The sequence below is a fragment of the Phyllobates terribilis genome, unplaced genomic scaffold, assembly GCF_046119375.1.
Source record: "Phyllobates terribilis strain yellow unplaced genomic scaffold, ASM4611937v1 Scaffold_11__3_contigs__length_659146591, whole genome shotgun sequence".
NCBI classification, from domain to species: domain Eukaryota; kingdom Metazoa; phylum Chordata; class Amphibia; order Anura; family Dendrobatidae; genus Phyllobates; species Phyllobates terribilis.
In genome coordinates, this window is record NW_027362771.1 from 524,696,845 (window position 1) to 524,718,697 (window position 21,853).

The following is a 21,853-nucleotide window of genomic DNA, read 5'->3' on the forward strand; positions in this document are numbered from 1 at the left end:
GCACCCCCCCCCCCGTGTGCCTCTGGCCCCTGCTGCACCCTCCCCGTGTGCCTCTGGCCCCTGCGGCACCCCGTGTGCCTCTGGCCCCTGCGGCACCCCGTGTGCCTCTGGCCCCTGCGGCACCCCGTGTGCCTCTGGCCCCTGCGGCACCCCGTGTGCCTCTGGCCCCTGCACCTGTGTCACTTGCTCTGACAAAGGAGTGAGAGCTGAGCACATTCACCGCTCCAGTCACTGTCCCTCTGGGTAGGGCGGCCTGTGACCACCACAGTAGGCTGGATGAGTGTGCAGGTCCTAAAGGTGAGATGTGCATCTATCGGACTTTTATTACATATCTGTAGTGGGGTCTGTAGTGGGAATACTGATTTGATCTCTGCTTAAAGCACCAGGAGACCCCTTCCCTGGACACGACACAAAGGAGACCGGTAACACAGGAGTAGCGAGCAGGGATGTGACAGTCCGTGGAGGATTGTAGATGACTCTAGTGGTGCCTTTACCATGGCCATCACTGAAGGGGGCATTTGTCAGGTCATCAGAGGATTTAAGAACGCTCCTCAGGGTGTGAAGCACTGTATGAAGGGAAGTTCTTTTGCTATATGATTTGGGAGTTAGTATGTCAGTATGGGGTGGTCTATTCTCAATGATAGACTGCAGTATAGGTAAAATACGGAGGAAGGAAGATCCTTGCACTAATATCACTAGTGGAGCCATGAATGGAGGAGTCATGGCTATGGCTGCCAGACATGGCCCTATTGCCACGGTGGTCTCTGCAGCAAGGGGTCGGATAGTCTTGGCCTTGATAGAAGGAGCAGTAATCTTACTGACACAACTGACAGTAGGCTAGTAACCTGAAGACTCATCCCAGCAGCCGCTTCTGGTAGTTACCAGCAGTACAAGTGAATGAATGATATACAGACTTGGAACACGTCCCCTGTGTATATAGCAATACATGAGAAGTAGATTTAAAACTTATCTTTTACTAAAGAAGATTAAAAGACCACAATACAGAAGGCCAAATAAGCATCATCTGAAATATGATAAAAACCTGAGAAATCATATATACCATGTCTATTTCAGCGTATTATGCTTTGATATTCTATGGGGGATTCATTGAGGAATAATCGACCACTCTCAATACCCCATGGTATATTGATCTCACATACTGGTGTGTTATACACTGAGTGTCCTCAGGTGGCCCCCTTGTGGTGCAATGTAGGTTTCCTTACATTGCTTAATTGTTAACTGTGTATGGTCACCAGTAGTGTTGAGCATTCCGATACTGAAATATCGGGTATCGGCCGATATTCGCGGTATCGGAATTCCGATACTTAATTCCGATACTTTTACAATATCGAATACCGGAATCGGAAGTTCCCATAATGCCTGCGCTCTGCAGTGTCTCTGAAGGATGACAAGCTGGATGGCAGCGCTCAGCTGAGATCCAGCCTGTCATCAGAATGCTATCCCAGCGTGGGAGAATTCTCCTGATAGTTTAAAAGCCGGCGGCTTTTAAACAATCGCACAGCCCCATACTGCTTCCCCGCAGCCTCCCACCCCGATCCTCCGCTCCCCTCGCCACCTCCCATCCTGATCGTAAGTTAGGACCGGGCGGGGAGCGCAGCACCAAGGAGCGGGGAGCGAAGGACCCGGGCGGGGAAGCCGGCAGTGAAAAGACTTCACCGCTGGCTTTCCCGTTCTGTGCTGCGCTTTCCCGCCGGTTATTTCAAATGAACAGCTGAGGTATCAGGTGATGCCGATCAGCTGTTCATTTGAAGTAGCCGCGGTGCCCTCAGAGGGTTCATGTGAGTTCATGCTTGACTGCATTGCATGAACTCACATGAACTTTCCCACGGCCGCACAGGTCAGCCACACCTCCCAGACGATCAGACCCATCATGATTGGTGTGTGCGGGGTGTCTGTGCGATGTCTGTGCGATGTGTGCGGGTGTGTGCGTGCAGGCAGACATAGGCCGATGTGACACTACTACTCCCATCGGCCTATGTCTGTCCCCCGTCCACTCGTGCCAGCAGGATCAGCTCGATGGGAGCAGTAGTTCCCATCAGCCTGATCCTGTTATTTAAATTGCCCTACTGTGTCCCCAATAAATTTTAAATACATGTCATTGGTGGCCAGTGGTTACCTACAATAAATTAGTTGATGACACAAAGCTAGGAGGGATAGCTAATACTAGAGAAGAGAGAGAGAGGATTCAAAAAGACCTAAATAAACTGGAGCAGTGGGCAGCAACCAACAGAATGATTTTTAACAGGGAAAAATGCAAAGTACTACATCTGGGCAATAAAAATGAAAAAAGCATATACAGAATGGGAGGAATAGAGCTAAGCAACAGTACATGTGAAAAAGACTTAGGTATACTAATAGATCATAGACTGAACATGAGTCAACAGTGTGATGCAGCAGCAAAAAAGGCAAATACAATTCTGGGATGTATTAACAGAAGCATACAGTCTAGATCACGTGAAGTCATTATCGGTCTTTACTCCTCTTTGGTCAGACCTCATCTGGAATACTGTGTACAGTTTTGGGCACCACATTTTAAAAAAGACATAGACAAACTGGAGCAAGTTCAGAGAAGAGCGACCAGAATGGTGACTGGTCTGCAAACCATGTCCTATAAGGAACGGTTGCAGGATTTGGGAATGTTTAGCTTGCAAAAAAGAAGACTGAGAGGAGACTTAATAGCTGTCTACAAATATGTCAAGGGCTGTCACATTGTAGAAGGATCATCTTTATTCTCATTTGCACAAGGAAAGACTAGAAGCAATGGGATGAAACTAAATGGGAGGAGACACAGATTAGATATTAGAAAAAACTTTTTGACAGTTAGGGTGATTAATGAGTGGAACAGGCTGCCACGAGAGGTGGTGAGTTCCCCTTCAATGGACGTCTTCAAACAGAGGCTGGACAGACATCTGTCTGAGATGATTTAGTGAATCCTGCTTTGAGCAGGGGGTTGGACCAGATGACCCAGGAGGTCCCTTCCAACTCTACCATTCTATGATTCTATGAGTTTATACATTACCTGTCCCCGCTGATCGCCACCTAAAATAAAGTAAAAAATAAAAAACTACGCCTATACTCACCTAGACACCTAATTCCCTGAAGCCATCGATCTCCTGTAATAAAATATAAAATAATAAACCACAACCTTATCCTTACCCCTCCGTAGTAGTCCACGAGTGTCCCACGAAGATCTCCAGTTTAGAGCAGCCACATAGAATGTGACCGCTCTGAACCACCGCCGCTAGAATGATGGGGCCGTAAAGCAGCCCCGTCATTGCATAAGCGGGTTCGCCGGAGTTCAGGCAGCGCTGCTCCGGTTAGCTCCTTTATGGCCCTGCTGTATCGTGAGAAATTCCCACTGTACAGCAGTGCCGTAAAGGAGGTCTCCGGAGCTGCGCTGCCTGAATGCACTCCGGTGACCTCAGTCAGTGGCTCTCGCTGCCGGGAGCGGACGTGTTCCCGGCAGCGTGAGCTTACAGCAGCCATGCACAGCTGTCACCATCTCCAGATGTGACAGCTGTGCATGGGAGATCAGCGCAGGAACGTGGACAGGTAACTATTTTTTTTAAGTAAACTAAGAATTAAATAAAATTGTGTGTTTTATTTCAAATAAATTATTTTTTTCTGGGTGTAGTGTGTTTTTTCTTTTTAACACTTTGTAGGTTAGTAATGGGGGTGTCTTATAGACGCCCATCATTACTAACCTGGGCTTCATGGCAGCTGGCGCTGACTTGAACCCCAACCATATTACCCCCTGCCACCGCACCAGGGCAGTGTGGAAGAGCGAGGCTAAGTGCCAGAGTTGGCGCATCCTATGGTGTTTCTAGCCTGGGAGGGGGACAATATTCATGGCACCATTCCTGGGCTATTAATATCAGCCCCCAGCTGTCTGCCTAGCCTTTGCTAGCTATTAAATAGGGGGTACCCCACGTCATTTTTTGGGGGGGGTCCCCCATTTTAATAGCTAGTAAAGGCTAGGTATTCAGCTGGGGGCTGATATTAGTAGTCTGGGAAGCTCCGTGGGTATTACCCACTTCCCAGGCTTCAAACATCTGCCCCAGCCGTCTGCTTAACCTCCGCTAGAGACTAAAATTACGGGGAACCCCACGCCAATTTTTTTTTAAATAAATCCTTTATTTTAACACTAAATGACATTTGAGGACTTAATAAAGATGCAGTCCCTAAATTATTATTTATTTTTTAATTAATTTTTCCCCAAAATTTTGACGTGGGCTTTGCCCTATTTTTGTATGCCAGCCAGGTACAGCATCCAGCTTCTATGAACGCGCCATTTTGAGGGGTGGCTGCGGACTGCAATTTGCACCGGGGGGTGGGGCAGAAAGCTTGGGCCTCCCTGCGCTGCAGATTCCAGCCCCCAGCTGCCTAGTTGTACCTGGCTGGACACACAAATAGGGAGAAGCCCCACGTATTTTTTTTTTAAATTATTTCATGAAATTCATGAAATAATAAAGAAAAAAAGGCCTTCCCTATATTGTTGTGTCCGGCCAGGTACAAATAGGCAGCTGGTGGTTGGGCGCAGCCCGTTCCTGCCTGCTGTACCTGGCTGGACACAAATATAGTGCGAAGCCCCACGTCAATTTTTTTTAAATTATTTCAGGAAATAAGCGCTGAGTGCAGGAGAATTTTCCCACGCTGTCAGTGACGTGCATGAGGTGAGCAGAGTTCATTGGACATGAGCTCACCTCATGCACGTCACTGACACCGTGGGAGAATTCTCACGCTGAAGCGCTGAGTGCAGGAGAATTCTCCCACGCTGTCAGTGACGTGCATGAGGTGAGCTGAGTTCATTGGACATGAATTCGGCTCATCTGGATGCCGTCACAGAGAGACACTGAGGAGCGCAAGCATGCCTGCGCTTCTCAGTGTCTGCGGGATGACAGGCTGGATGGCAGCGTTCTGCTGCGGTCCAGCCTGTCATCTCGATGTAGCAGAGCTGGAGCCATCCTGGGAACCATGGAAAGGTAAGGATGATGTTGCTTTATTATTTTTCTTTTATTACAGGAGATCGTTGGCTTCAGCTGGAATGGGCGTGACGGTAAGTATGGTTTAATTTAGAACAATAAAGAATTGTGTGTTTATTTCAATTAAAGGACTTTATTCTGGGTGTTTGTGTTTTTTTTTTTTAACTTTGACTATGGGGTTAGTAATGGGGGTGTCTTATAGACGCCTCTCCATTACTAACCTGGGCTTGATGTCAGCTGGCATTATAAGCTGATATCAACCCCAACCCTATTACCCCACTGCCACCGCTACAGGGCAGTGGGAAGAGCGAGGCTAAGTGCCAGAATTGGCGCATCCTGTGGATGCGCCATTTCTGGGGCGGCTGACGGCTGGTGTTTCTAGCCTGGGAGGGGGCCAATATTCATGGCACCCTTCCTGGGCTATTAATATCAGCCCCCAGCTGTCTGCCTAGCCTTTGCTAGCTATTTAATTAAGGGGAACCCCACGCCAATTTTTTTTTAAATAAATCCTTTATTTTAACACTAAATGACAAGTACAGTAATCAACACTGTCACTGTACTTCATATATATGTGACTGTAATGTTTCTATCTATCTAATCTATGTGTGAAGCTCTATTCCTTCTATTCTAAATTGTCGGGTACCGCTGCTGAATTGCCGGCCGGCTTTTTTAAAGAGACGGTGCATGAAAACACTATTATTTTTTTAAATAAATCCTTTACACTAAATGACAAGTACAGTAATCAACACTGTCACTGTACTTCTTATATATGTGACTGACATGTTTCTATCTATCTAATCTATGTGTGATACTCTATTCTTTCTGTTGTAAATTGTCGGGTACCGGTGTATGCCGCTGATGAATTGCCGGCTTTTCGCGTAATACATTCTACATTATTCTTAGTTGTTTTCCTTCATATAGAATTAACCTACAAGGAAAGAAAGGGTTTATTTTCATTCCGATGTTTGTGTCCCATTGACTTGCATTGGTTTCCGGTATCGGAATCGGCGATATCCGATACTTTTTGGGTATCGGTCCGATCCAATCCGATACGATATTTCCTGATATCGGAAGGTATCGCTCAACACTAGTCACCAGCCAAGATACATTGGTTTATGGGGATTCAGATTTCTCTATTGTTGGGATACAGCAATAATCGGAAACATACACCGATGTATGACATCATATCTTGTTCAATAGTCTTTTGTCGTGTCCCTTGGGTATGGTGATCTGTTAGGAGAGCAACTGGATCCCCTTCTCAGGTTTTCATGGTATTTCAGATGATGCTTATTTGGCCCTGTGTATTGTGGCCTTTTAATCTTTATGTTTTATATCTACTTCTCACGTATTGCTGGCTACACATAATAACTGTGGACTGTATCACCTTTGAGGAGGTTTATCTCCATATTCTTGCTGTGCTGTTAAACACGTCCCCTGGAACAATTACCGCCATACCATGCGCACACATGGATCCATCAGCTTCTGAATTACAGTTGTGGCTGTGACTATATGGACTGATAAGGGACTTGGAACGCAAAAATGACAACACCATGGTGATCAAATAAGGGATATTAATACCCTGCATATATTGGGTAAAAGATCATATATTCAGCCCTTGAATACCTCCACGTATGGCTGTAAGTAACGTATCATTTGATTTTACATGTGATCAGAGGCATTTTAAGCCTAAAACTATTCAGCATTTATTTGTATGTGAATATAATAGTGAGGGAGAAAGCTGAGTGGGACAGGACTTTCTTCAGTGGATTCCATTACACAGAGATGGCCTAGGCCAGTGTATCTAAGCCAAGTACCCACTTACTCAAATAATTTGCAAAGTACCCCAACGGCTGTGATCCTGTAGACATGGAGTGGTGAGTGTCTATGTAGCACATCGTATATAACTTGTATCATCTGAGTAATAGACTCACACTACCTCTCAATGAATGCAGCAGGAATCCATCCACTAAGGCTTGCTTAGGTTCCTTAGCCGTTCCCGGATTCCTGTCCAGAGCTGTCTCATCAAACATGCTTTTCCTGTACAAAGACAAAGATGTGTGGGCCGTCATTAGTAGCCCGTCATCCACTTATTAGCAGAGCAGTAGTAACACGATACACCGTGCTTACACAGCCATGTCCTATCACCAACTGCGCATACAGAAAGGATGTCACCATTCAGCAAGGTTGCTGCAGCTTGTGATTGGCTGTAGAGGTTAGGTGACTTGAGTATTGGATATCTGTCATTCAATGAAGTGCTATTCAAAAGTCACTTGACTGCTGCAGCCAATCACAGGCTGCAGTGGTCTAGCGGCTGGTTGAACAGCCGTTACTTCCTGTGCTGATGCAGAGCATGGATACAGGTGGCGGCCGGTTGGGGAGTAGTAAGGAGTTTGATATTTTTACACATCCAGTCCCTTATGGAAGCTTTTAGTTTGCAAACAAATTTCACTTTTAGCAGTTTATCTGACTTATTATGACAGAGGTGGGCAGTATTTTTCATTCACATGGAACTACGTGTACATAATGATATCTGGTTTGTAGAGATTTTGGGACAAAACTGCTGGAGTCTAACTAACGTAAGCCCTAGTGATCAAAAGTTCTCACCAGCAAAACCAAAATAAAAATGCTCATTTTCCCTGTAGAGAATCATGGCTCTTATATCCTGCATAGTTCTCCAGCTTTCCCTTCTGTGGGCTCTAAATTTCTGTTGTCTCAGAGGTAGTGGAGATTATAAGGAATGAGGTCTCCCATACACAGTACACACCGATAGGAGGGATTCCTACTCTCCTCTGTACAGTATATAGCACGTTTAGAACCAGCAGTAGCATGGAGGTCAGTCACGAGAGGAGATCTGGAAGTGTTTGTAATGAAACAGAACTCAGTTGCATCTCTAAACAGTAGCTGCAGAGATCAGTGAGGAGAGGAGGGTGTGTTCTTTTTTCCCTTGTGTGTTGCTGCCTGCTTATGACTGGTCAATACCATGCAGGGGAAGAAGTACACACCCCCAGACATAAATCTCTAGTAATGCCCAGTTGATATTTATATAAATTATAACCTAAACTTTACAAGCGAATATCTCTGCAATGGAAAGGAGAGGAGATTGTCACGCTAGGTATGGTGAGAACCCAGCGTATACAATGGGAAGAGGGGAGGGAGCCCTACAACTATGTACAACTATGGAAAGGGAGATTGGAGACCCCTAAAAAGATCTGACGACAAGCCCTGACTCCCCTATAGACCCTAAATAGGTTCTGCACCAATCGCCTAGCGGGAAACCAGGCCCTAGCTGACTCTAAGACTAGGCCCTAGGTAGGGAGCGGGAGGGGTGAGCGCTAATTCAGCCCCACTACAACTAAAGTACACACAGGGGAAACAAACAGGGGAATACACTTAGCTCCAAGATAACACAGGAGAAAGCACAGCAACAATCCACAAAGGAACTCCAAGGTAATTCTAGCAGACTACTAGAATCCCAGGCCTGAATATGTATACATGCTATCACCAGCAACTCTCTAAGGGTCTGAGTGTATTTAAGGACACAGGAAGGAAGTGCTGATTAAGAACAGAAAGGTGAGGATAACTCAGGGTCCTAAACAGAAAGGTATAATCCCCAAGCAAGGTAAGGAACGCCGCTGGGTCCTAAAGAAAGAGGAATAAAGACAAACTCAGGAAGATGCTTGTAAGGCTAAATGCAGCGACCTTCTACAGCCGGACACCGTATGACTGTCTGTCAACGCTGACACACCCTTGACAGAGGCATTAAAAAAAATAAAAACTATGTTGTACACCATTCTGCAGCCACTATTCCACGATGTGGCCAGTTTAAGATGCACAAACCAGTGAAAGGTCCTCTGAAGAGCAGGGAAGTCTCCTGTGGACACCAAGCTAATATTGACTTTGGCCAGTGTCTGCAGAATGGTATGGGTGGTAAGAAGAGCTAACACTTTTTATGCTGGGTTCTACCTCGTAATAGTAGCCAAAGTACCCAAAGTGTTCATCTGTGTCAGTCAATGACACGGATGAGAAACATTACAGTAGTAAAGATTAAAAGCAACAACCTCCTATGGGTATCTTTAGCTCCCCTCACCATACTAATTGTCAGTACTCGAATGTATAAAAAGTATAACCTATTATCTATTCTCCCTAAATCAATGTCCAGTTTACATGCTGGCCTGACAGCAGGACCAGCCAAAATGTGTGCAGTGCATATGTCCAGTTATTTTTTATCTACTATGGCCTGCTGAACTGCTACTAGGAAGCTTGGGATTTATGCAAGATTTTGTTTTAAGAGCTGTAAATGATTTAAGAAGTAAAGACCAACACCCACACAAATCCTCTGTTCCTATTTACCCAAGAAATAATATTCTTCATTATTTTAGACAGTATCTCTGAAGTGTAATCCCAAGTGAGGAAATATAAATACTTATAGATGAGTTAGAATGAAATGTTCTCCATCTGACAAGAGAAAAAAAAAGATTTCTTTTTATCTTACTAGTGATCTTATGGCATTGCTTCCCCACATTTCCTACAGTATGTAAAATATGGAAAAAAAATATCAGAAAACGATGTGCTGCAGTGGCTCCAAACACAGACATACCTCTGCGATTGATATGTATTTAGGCAACGCTTACATATAAGGTTAAGGGGCATTCTCATCTTACAAAATAATGTCATATCACCAGGATATCCCATCACTTTTTGATAGATGGGATCTGATCTCCGGCCCCCCTACCAATCCTGAGAATGAAGGGGCAACCGCGCTGGTTTAATCTTCCCTGCACAGCAGTCCCCTTTCCAGTGCAAAATACACCGGCTTGCAACCCACGTCAGTAAGGCTAAGTTTACACGCTACATATTTGGTGCAGATTTGTCCACAGCAAATATGCTGCAGCAGAATTTTTCATGCAGAATTTGTTGCAGATTTCATGCTTTCCATCGTAAAGGGTGAAATCTGTACTAAATTCTGCAGAAAGAATTGTCATGCTGCAAATATTAAAATCTGCACAGCAGGTCAATTTCCGTTTATACATTTTCAGCAAAAATGTAAATGGAATTTAATGATATCTTAATTACTTAGCTGGGACTGGATTACGCTGCAGAATTTCTGCACGGGGAAAATCTGCATCAAAAAAGCAACGTGTGAACTGAACCTAAAAAGGAAGAAATGTTCAACAAGCACTGAAGACTTGACATAAAGCAATGGTATATCCTAGTGATATGCCAAGCACTTTATTAAGACCGCAATACCCATGGACATTCTTATATTTCCCACTTTCATATGCGTCTGCATCCTATGTACAGTATAGAAATATTACTTTTATTACCTTGTGCCCAGGACCCGAGGCAGGAGAGCCTCCCGCAAACAAGGGACAGGTGCTGAGTATTTCCAAGTGTAGTTGTTTACGTACTCCTGAAACAGAAACTCATTCCATCATCTAGGCCATTGTTAAGGTGCATTTACCATACCAACAAAAACAGCATTGCTGGCAGTACAAAATCTAACAATGGCAATGCCTGGCCACACTGCTGTCAGCATCACTTTGCCCTGGAACTTTCTGATGTCCATATTTTTCCGAAGTTGAAGAAAGTTTATGCCGGGGTCGGTACAACACTCAGACGACAGAGATGATGATTGTTTTGAATACACTAGATATTTGCTTGTATTGACCAAGTAAGCAATTCCGCCTCATGTAACACTATTAGAGCAGGTGCAGACAGACATATATTCTCCCATCCGACATTACACTCTGATCAAACGCTGATCAGAGTTAGTTTGAACAGGAGTGTCTGCATAGTGTGATCAGATTCTCTCGGATGAGAGAATCAGTGCACACTGTGAGAAGATGGTAAACAAAATTTCTCCATTGTGTCAGTGCGCAGAAATCGGACTGCACTCTGATGTTATCAGAGTGCAGTGTGATGTTTTCTACACACCCATAGACTTGCATGGTCGAGCGCTATCTGAATATTGGATAACACTTGGGCATGCAGTGGCCGTGCAATTCGATATTTTGTCTGATCGCACTCAGACCAAAAAAACAACCAGGGAATCAATTTTTTTTTTTTTACTTAAAAAACAATTAATCAAAAATCCAAGGCTTAATTACATAAAAAATATAATAAGAGATTAAACTATGAGGCATGGCTTTTTTTAAAAAAAAAAAAACAGCTTAAGGCTATGTGCCCACGATGCAGAAATGCTCCGGATTTTTTCCTGAGAGTTTCTGCATCTCCCTGGCAGAAAAAAACGCATGCGGATTGTACATGCGGATTGTACATGCGGATTGTACATGCGTTTTTCCTGCCAGGGACCTGCGGATGTGAAGCGTTCTTCACTGGCATTTCCGCATGCGAGTTGACAAGCGCTTTCCAAGCAATTTTAGCATCACTTGGAAAGTGCTTGACAACTTGGTCACACTATATAAATCCATGCAAAAGGCATGCATTTGTATAGTGTGACAGAGAGAATGTCAAAAAATCAAAAAATAAATATATACTTACCCTCCGTTGGCCCGTGCTGTCTTGCTTCGCTCAGTCCCGGCTGCCGGCAGCGGTAGAGTGAAGGACCTTCCGACGTCAGCGTCGCGTGACCAGTCACATGACTGACGTCAGCGCAGGTCCTTCATTCCATCGCAAAGTGCAGGGAAGCAAGGAGGAGCGCAGCGCGGGCCTCCAGAAGGTAAGTATATATTTATTTTTAATTTTATTATTTTTTAACAGCTTTTTTAATGGTACCTGGGTGTGGATGAGACTCTCCTCTCCTCCACACCCGGGTACCATCCGCACATTAGAACGCGCCAATTACGCAAGTACAGATGCAGTCTTGCGGAATTGGCGCGTTCTAATGCAAGTCAATGGCGGCGAAAACGCAGCACTTCCGCAAAATAATTGGTAGTGCTGCGTTTTTTTCCGCAATGATAATGCGCAAAAACCTATAATATGACACCTGGACAATAATATATAAAATATAACATTTATTGTTGATGTATTAAAAACAATTAAAAATGCATATATATAATAAGGGAAGGAAAGCAACACAAACAAAGGTCGCCGGGATTTGACAGCTATAGTACATGCAAAAATGTTCACTAATATTAAATATAATCACGTGCTGCAAATATATAAAAAAGATCCGCACTGCAATAGATCATGTGAAGTTTACATAAGGTACAAAGAGTAAGTAGATAGACTCACAGTGCAAAAATAATCAATGAGGCAGCAAATTGTATAGTGAAACAGAGTATAAGGTAGATATGAATAACAGAGCTGTACTGACCCGTAAGACCTAGATCCAAAGCGCGTTTCGCCTGGGCTTTAACGAGGATATAGCTGTCAAATCCTGGCGACCTTTGTTTGTGTTGCTTTCCTTCCCTTATTATATTAATGCATTTTTCATTGTTTTTAATACATCAACAATAAATGTTATATTTTATATATTATTGTCCAGGTGTCATATTATAGGTTTTTGCTGTTTATGCAGACACATGGGCATTTTGATGGTTCTGTGTGACTTAGCTCTCTGATTGTTAATGATAATGCGCAGCGGAAATTTCCGCAGCATGTGCACAGCACATGCGGATTATCATTGGGGGACATGGCAGGCCTTCTACCATGCGTTTTTTAAGCGTTTCTGCAGCGTTTTTGCTGCTGTGGAAACGCTTAAAAAACGCATCGTGGGCACACAGCCTTAGAGAAATCTAGCATCCAGAGGTGGAAGTTTAGGGTGACCGTCAAAGCCAGAGCATTCTAAACTTGGCCAGAGATAAGTAACAAGTGTCATCTGAACCAGTGGACTTAGGCAAATCTGCTGAACATTCATAAGTTTATGAGGGGCCCCTGAGCACCCCTTAACAGTTGCAGGGGGTAAAAGACAAAATGGGCTTGTCCTAGCCATTAAATTGGCTTTGCGACATGCAAAGAAAAAAAAATGGAAACAACATGGATGTTTTTAAAACAATAAAAAGTGGTAAGATCACCCATACAATCCTTCATAGATCCAGTACAGACGTTCTGATGGTCCGCGACAAGACTGTAGGCTATAACTTCCCACTCTGGTCACTGAGGCCTGACTGTAAGACACATCAAAGTCAGGAAAGTCATTAGAGACACATCATCTGGAATGCTGTTCCAGTAACACCTGTAGCCTCAGTATCACTGTCAGTCCTGGCGCAAGCACCCCCAGGGAGTCCAGTCCTGGTGCAGGCCCCCAACCCCAGGGAGTCCAGTCCTGGCGCAGGCCCCCCCCCAACCCCAGGGAGTCTAGTCCTGGCGCAGGCCCCCCTCCAACCCCAGGGAGGCAAGTCGTGGCGCAGCCCCCCCCCCCCACCCAGGGAGGCAAGTCGTGGCGCAGCCCCCCCCCCACCCAGGGAGGCAAGTCGTGGCGGAGGCCCCACCCCCACCCAGGGAGGCAAGTCGTGGCGCAGGCTCCCCCCAGCCCCAGGGAGGCAAGTCCTAGCGCAGGCCCCCCCAACCCCAGGGAGGCAAGTCCTAGCGCAGGCCCCCCAACCCCAGGGAGGCAAGTCCTAGCGCAGGCCCCCCCAACCCCAGGGAGGCAAGTCCAGGCGCAGGCCCCCCCAACCCCAGGGAGGCAAGTCCAGGCGCAGACCCCCCCAACCCCAGGGAGGCAAGTCCTGGCGCAGGCCCCCCCCAACCCCAGGGAGGCAAGTCCTGGCGCAGGCCCCCCACCCAACCCCAGGGAGGCAAGTCCTGGCGCAGGCCCCCCACCCAACCCCAGGGAGGCAAGTCCTGGCGCAGGCCCCCCCCAACCCCAGGGAGGCATGTCATGGTGCAGGCCCCCCCCCAACCCCAGGGAGGCAACTCCTGGCGCAGGCCCCCCCAACCCCAGGGAGTCCAGTCCTGGCGCAGGCCCCCCTCCAACCCCAGAGAGTCCAGTCCTGGCGCAGGCCCCCCTCCAACCCCAGGGAGGCAAGTCGTGGCGCAGCCCACCCAGGGAGGCAAGTCCTGACACAGGCCCCCCCACCCAGGGAGGCAAGTCCTGACACAGGCCCCCTCCCCCACCCAGGAAGGCAAGTCCTGACACAGGCCCCCCCCCCCCCCACCCAGGGAGGCAAGTCGTGGCACAGGCCCCCCCCCCCCGCTCAGGAGGCAAGTCATGGCGCAGGCCCCCCACCCAGGGAGGCAAGTCCTGGTGCAGGCCCCCCCCAACCCCAGGGAGGCAAGTCCTGGCGCAGCCTTCCCCCCCAACCCCAGGGAGGCAAGTCCTGGCGCAGGCCCCCCCCAACCCCAGGGAGGCATGTCATGGCGCAGGCCCCCCCCCAACTCCAGGGAGGCAACTCCTGGCGCAGGCCCCCCCAACCCCAGGGAGTCCAGTCCTGGCGCAGACCCCCCTCCAACCCCAGAGAGTCCAGTCCTGGCGCAGGCCCCCCTCCAACCCCAGGGAGGCAAGTCGTGGCGCAGCCCACCCAGGGAGGCAAGTCCTGACACAGGCCCCCCCACCCAGGGAGGCAAGTCCTGACACAGGCCCCCTCCCCCACCCAGGGAGGCAAGTCCTGACACAGGCCCCCCCCCCCCACCCAGGGAGGCAAGTCATGGCACAGGCCCCCCCCCCCGCTCAGGAGGCAAGTCATGGCGCAGGCCCCCCACCCAGGGAGGCAAGTCCTGGTGCAGGCCCCCCCCAACCCCAGGGAGGCAAGTCCTGGCGCAGCCTTCCCCCCCAACCCCAGGGAGGCAAGTCCTGGCGCAGGCCCCCCCCAACCCCAGGGAGGCATGTCATGGCGCAGGCCCCCCCCCAACCCCAGGGAGGCAACTCCTGGCGCAGGCCCCCCCAACCCCAGGGAGTCCAGTCCTGGCGCAGGCCCCCCTCCAACCCCAGAGAGTCCAGTCCTGGCGCAGGCCCCCCTCCAACCCCAGGGAGGCAAGTCGTGGCGCAGCCCACCCAGGGAGGCAAGTCCTGACACAGGCCCCCCCCAACCCCAGGGAGGCAAGTCCTGGCACAGCCTTCCCCCCCACCCAGGAAGGTCAGTCCTGCGCAGGTCCCCCCCCCAGGGAGGCCAGTACTGGTACAGGCCCCCAACCCCAAGGAGGCCAGTACTGGCACAGGCCCCCAACCCCAGGGAGGCCAGTCCTGGCGCAGGCACCCTCCAGTGAGGCCTGAACTGGATCCAAAGGGTCTACAGTGGGTGGCTATGCTTCACTTTCTGATGTAAAAACATCCATGCCACTTCTAACATTTATTTACAGGTCAGACTCCTTTAAGGTACAATGAAAATTACTTAAAAGTGAAAGCAACGGTGCTGTAAACACACAGCTGAAGCTAGCTTACTGACAGGTCACGTGTACAGTGTATGTTCATTTCATTTTCAGAAATCATTCATAATTCAAGAGTTTCAAGGTAGAGTGTCACTGGATACAGCTGCCTCTGTACAGCCTGAATAATGAATATGCAGGAAACCAACCTGTAGTGAAAACGGCTGAGCAAAGTCCACACGTGCACAACCCAGAGAGCGGGACCAGGGACAAAAGGCAGACGTGAGGAACCGCCACAATCCCAGAAGAGATGCCAGCTGACAGGACAAGATGGCTGTTACAAGGGGAATGGGGAAGACAACAAGAACATCTCACCTATCGCTACAGACTAACCTCTCTACCAGTGCCAGCAGACTCTGGACAAACGTCATAGGATACACCAACAGGTGCAATCAGGATGTCTTGAACTGCTTCAGACTGCACGGCGGATATCATCTGCTGGATCCACTGATGAGCAACAGGGGACACTCTGTGACAAGTCGGAGATGAGGTGGACTCCAAAAACACCAGTAGATGTTGTCCTCCTGCGAGCAGTGTCTCAACATACTGGGGGTAGAGAGTTAAAAAAAAGGCCTATTTAATACTGAAAACATCATAGAAAACTGAATAGTTAAAGGCAGACATCAGTAAAAGAGCGGCAAATAAAAAACTTTCTGTAAGGCTTCATCGCTCACCACAGAAACAACAGCTTCGCTGAGGGACTTCGCGGGTCCATTGGGTGGAAGAAAGACAACTCCCAGTTTCTGCAGGAACCACCTAAGAGCCCATGAAATCATTAGGTGAGACATGGAAGAAATCTAGATGAGAATTAGTCTTATGGCTTCAGTGCAGTTAGGTGCAATAATGTCCAAGCCTCAGAAGAAGATCCTCAGGGGCCGGCCAAATGAGGACGGCGGTACCTCTGTACAAAGCATCAAGGTCCCATCTAACGTCACTGCTTGTGCCGGATTACGTTACAAAACCTAATGATTTATATAGAAATACAGAATGCTTAGCTGCATACATGGAAATTAATGTGAAAGATATATGTCACACCTTTCAGGTGGGGGTGCTCAAGAAGGGTTCCACATCCAGTAGTAAAAACATAAAGTACTTGGCCCTCCAAAGTGAAAATGATATTTGAGACATTATTGTGAGGCAATCCAAACTAAAATTGTAACGTTTCTGTCCTTATAATTGGACCTTCAGCAGACATCAGACATGGATTGCTGCTGGATGGTAAGGGAACAAATGCAGATGAACGAGCTGGATATATCATTTTCACTTTGGAGTCCCAAATACTTTTTATTTTACAGCTCAATTGTACACTTAAAGCTATGTACCTATGTGAAATGTACTGCACATACTCACAAAAAGGTACGCAGCAGTCTATGATCAATATAAAGACTTCATTCAATCATAAAACAATTACAAACAAAAACAGGGAAGACAATTTTACAAACAGACGGCAAAATGAACGGGTTAAAAATGTTAGAATTGCATAAAAAAAAAAATGTGTAAATGACAAAATATATAGTAGAATTCTATTAACACCATAAGAATTATAAACTGACTGGAAAACTCACATTGGGGCGGGGACGGCACAGCTGGGAGGGGGGCAGTAATCTGCTCTAAATGAGTTTTGTGCATCTGGCAGAACTTATTTACTTACCTTATTATATTTATAGTCAATCTTTTGATAAGTCCATAAATACTGCCAAATGCACAAAAATAATTTGGAGCCCGACAGTTTATCACTCTTATGGCAAGTTTAAGAGTGTAACTACCAATCGGATAGATAGAGGAAATAGCAGCAAGGTAGTGAGTAATAATTAATATAAAGTATAACTTTTAATAGAAAATACTAAAAAATCCATAGGCTGGACCAACATGAAATTATTTCAAACAATGAACACATGAACTAACCAAAAAACAAAGCCGCCCTCAGGCTGACAAACACACACGATAAAACGACAATAAGTATAAGTGACCAGTGAAAATGATTCTAGTACGGCGTGATAGCTTACAAATCCATATAGCATACCAATCCTACTAATATTATAAATGCGAAAGTTTGTGAGTATGTATGTTTGTTACTCTTTCACGAAAAAACTACTGGACGGATTTGCATGAAACTTTACAGTAATATAGATTATACATCGGAATAACATATAGGCTACAATTTGTAATGATTTTATGTAATTTTGGTCGTAATATAACGATACATGTAAATTAAGTCGGAAAAAAATCTGGCCTCTGAGAGCTCTCTGATATACACACATACACAGGTGATATTTAAATGGCTGATTTACAGCAGTCAGAAGAGATTGATAATACAATAATTTGCCCATAGTGGATCATTGTATAGTGAGGTCACAGTTGCCGCCTGTCCACAGTCAGAATACAGGGGTGATCATATACCGTGGCCAGGTACAAGTGTGGCACAGGGGGTTCACACACGACCCCCAGGGACTGACATTTCCTAGAAACTTTGGCAGCTGTCAGTCATGAGCTCACCCTGATACATTACACTCTGGAAACAGCTGAAGGGAGAAGGATAATTTATGACATTTTCTCAGACTTAAAAAAAAAAACAAACACAGAAAACAGCCCATATGTCAGGAACAGGTTACTAGGGAACTACACGTCCCAGCACGGCCTGCCCGCGCCCACAGCCCGGGGGGAGTGTGAGGCTTCCTCCTGCAGGTTGCCCGGGGGCACCGGGCCGTCATTGTCCTCACACAGGGGGTCCCCGCCGCCATTGTCCCTCCACATAACACCATATAATAAAACATGCGCTCACCTGCGCCAGCTGCTGCAGCCGGGAAAGTTCCGAGCGCCTCGCCTGGGCGGAGGGGAAGTGACTCACACACGGGGAGGGGCAGTAACCCGAGCGCGGCTCCATGGAGGATGCACACACTGCAGCCTGACAGCACCGGCAGCAGCGCTACACAAATGGCGTCCTACCCTCCTGTGTGCAGCACAGCCCTGTGTGTGTGCAGCGCAGCATGTCACCCACAGCACCAGCAGGCTGCTCTCAGCTCCCACAGAGCACTGGGAATGGTTGCTATGGGTAACCGCGCCACAGCTGCTCCTCATAGACCAGTCATATACAACTGATATCGTCTGTACAGCGATCGTAATATAACTAATTAGATTGTTTTAGCATTTTGTTTGAACTTTACTAAGTACCTATTTTGTAATTAGTACTTATAAAAATGCCGCAAAAGAGTAAGTCTAACATTTCGCAAAGCTCTAATAAAGCCCGAGCTATGAAAATAATTAGACGTGATGAGACGTCTCAACAAGCCGAGCAACGAAGGCTTGAGCAGGCGGTGCATTGTGCGGCACATAGAGCTGCAGAGACTCCAGAACAATCCCAAGCCCGACGTGAACGGCATGCGGAGTTTTTGGCATCTCAACGGGCTGCTGAAACTCAAGAACAGTCCCAAGCCCGACGTGAACAGCATGCGGAGTATCTGGCGTCTCAACGGGCTGCTGAAACTCCAGAACAGTCCCAAGCTCGACGTCAGCAGCAAGCGACTTACATGGCGTCCCAAAGAGCCACTGAAAGTTATGAAATGGCCGAATCTTGCAGACGCACTGTTGCTGAAAGGGCAGCACAGCGACGTCAAACATTTACAAGAAATACATGGATATTGTTTAATAAAGCTGCCTTTGAGTATGACGAGACTCTTGATTATGAAACTCACAAGCTTATAAAAATAGAAGCAATGACCATAGATGGCAAATATTGCGGAGCTCTTAAGTGGAAAGAGGAAGCAGCAGGTATGTGTTGTTTAGGCGGGAAAGTAGCTCTTCCTTATATAGACGAGCCAGTTCAACCTTTAAAAGAGCTTTTCTCTAATGAAACTGATGAATCTCGCCTTTTCCTAAATAATATAAGAAAATACAACATGTGCTTTCATATGACGTCTTTTGGAGCAGATCAAATTGTCTCAATGCCAGGGTTTTGCCCGACCTTTACAATACAAGGACAAGTATACCAACGTATCGGTTCTTTAATTCCTACGTCCATTTCGCAACCACAATTTTTACAAGTTTATTTCATAGGTGACGAAGAAGAACAAATCAACAGGCGTACTGAGTGCGTGCAAAGCGTAGATAGAAACATAGTTAAAAAATTACAACGAGTACTTCACGACCACAACATTTTGGTGCATGAATTTAAAACGGCTAGAGACAGAATGATCAATGACGATCATTTCAAAGTAGTGATTCACCCAGACCGTATACCACGTGGTCAACATGAGAGACGATTCAATGCCCCTACTACAAATGAAATAGCTGCTGTAATAGTAGCGAACAAACTATGTCTCGGGACATCGTTGTGCAGCCGCGTGATGGCATGCTCACTAGGGTTCCCGATACACATAGATTCTATGACGCTCTCGAGTACCCAATAATTTTTTGGAAAGGACAAGAGGGGTTCAGCATTGATATTCCTCAGATAAATCCAATTACCAAACAAGCAATGCCAAGCAAAAAGGTGTCCTGCAAAGATTTTTATGCCTTTCACTTGATGGTCCGTCGCAGCGATTTTAATTTGATGCTTAAGTGTAGGCTCCTACTTCATCAGTTTCTGGTTGACATGTATGTAAAGATGGAAAGTGAGCGCTTAAGGTTCATTTCTTTAAATAAAAAAAAACTGCGCGCAGAAAATTATATTCACTTGCAAGATGCAATAAGAAATGATGCGGATTTGGATCAGATGGATCAGATGGTGATTCTCCCGTCATCATTTGTAAATAGCCCGAGATACCTACACGAATACACACAAGATGCGTTCACATACGTACGTAATTATGGGAGGCCTGATTTATTTATTACAATGACTTGCAACCCCGCTTGGCCAGAAATCACCAAAGAGCTTATGGCTGGTCAAAATTCAACAGAAAGACACGACTTAACAGCCCGAGTATTTAGAATAAAAGTACAGAAGTTGGTAGCTCTACTTACAAAAGGTAACATATTTGGTGATATGCAATGCTTCATGTACTCGATCGAGTGGCAAAAGCGAGGTTTGCCTCATGTGCACTTACTGCTGTGGTTAAAGGAAAAATTGCATCCGAACCAAATTGACGAAATCATATGTGCTGAGATACCAAACCCAGAAACCGATCAAAAGCTCTATGATACAGTGACAAAGAATATGATTCACGGGCCATGTGGTACATTCAATTCTTCATCGCCATGCATGAAGGAAGGAAAATGTACCAAAAAATATCTGAGGAAGCTTTTAAAAGATACTCAAACCAATGACAAAGGTTATCCTTTGTACAGGCGCAGAGCACCAGAGAATGGTGGACGCACGACGATTATAAAAACCCGTAGAGGAACACAGGAAATATTGGTGGACAATAGCTGGGTGGTCCCATGTTCTCCACTCTTATCAAAATTTTTTAATTCTCATTTAAATGTAGAGTTCTGTAATACGGTACAGGCGATAAAATATATTTGTAAATATATTAATAAGGGTAGCGACCAGGCTATTTTTAACATCCGCCAGCAAGGGAATGTTAACATTGACCCAAGAGATGAGGTGCAGACCTTAAGAACCGGCCGATATGTTAGTAGTAACGAAGCAGCGTGGCGGATCTTGGGTCTGCCTCTGCACGAGAGACACCCAACCGTCACTCATCTCGCGATTCATTTACCCAATGGCGAGAGGGTTTACTTTACAGAAAATAATTTTAGAGAGAGATTAGAAGCACCACCTAAAACTACACTAACTGCATTTTTCCTGTTGTGCCAAAGTGATACGTTTGCAAAAACATTACTTTACATTGACGTGCCTCGCTACTATACTTGGAATGTGGCACGGAAGCAATGGAAACGTCGTTTACAAGGAACACCTGTCGATGGCTGGCCAGGTGTGAAGGCAGGAGACGCTCCAGGTCGCATTTACACGGTGCACGTTAGCAATTTTGAATGTTCTTGCTTGCATATGCTGCTGAATGTAATAAGGGGTCCAACCAACTTCTCGGATTTAAAAACATTTGAAGGTCAAGAACTTGCAACTTTTCGTCAGGTGTGTGAGAAGATGGGGTTGTTGGAAGATGATAACCACTGGGATACCACCTTAGAAGAGGCCGTGCTATGTCGCTCCCCGACGCAAATAAGAGAGCTGTTTGCCATATTGATATGCACTTGCGGTTTATCCAATCCTCTACAACTCTGGCACAAGTATAAAACTGCGTTATCAGAGGATATCATGCACAGATTTGAAAGAATGGATCACGTTAACGATGATCTCTGTTTTCAATGAGGCGTTGGGGCTTATCGAGGACAAAATATTAATAATTTCTGGAAAGAAATTGTCCGATTTTGGTCTACCCTCACCACGGCGTAGAGGAGAGCTGTCGAACGAGTTGATAAAAGAGCTAAGCTATGATACCAACCAGTTAGACGCTCACGTTTGCGAAACTGAGCCACGTTTGCTACCTGATTAAAGAGAGATTTATCACAAAATAGTAGGACGAGTTGAGAATGGTGAAGGCGGACTTTTTTTCCTTGATGCCCCAGGTGGTACAGGAAAAACTTTCTTGCTTAATTTACTTTTAGCAAAAATTCGTAGCGGTCAT

General features: G+C 46.3%; 1 protein-coding gene across 1 annotated transcript in view; it reads right to left on the bottom strand.

The window, feature by feature from the left end:
* The window catches only part of GPAT2 (glycerol-3-phosphate acyltransferase 2, mitochondrial), a 134,327-nt gene that overhangs the window by 58,390 nt on the left and 54,084 nt on the right, over nt 1-21,853 (bottom strand). The window contains exons 9-13 of the mRNA XM_073653673.1: nt 15,944-16,025; nt 15,603-15,815; nt 15,419-15,526; nt 10,328-10,413; nt 6,940-7,040 (exon numbers count right to left, since the gene is read on the bottom strand). Of these exons, the coding sequence (XP_073509774.1) occupies nt 6,940-7,040; nt 10,328-10,413; nt 15,419-15,526; nt 15,603-15,815; nt 15,944-16,025 (590 nt within the window). The remainder of the gene's footprint in view (nt 1-6,939; nt 7,041-10,327; nt 10,414-15,418; nt 15,527-15,602; nt 15,816-15,943; nt 16,026-21,853) is intronic.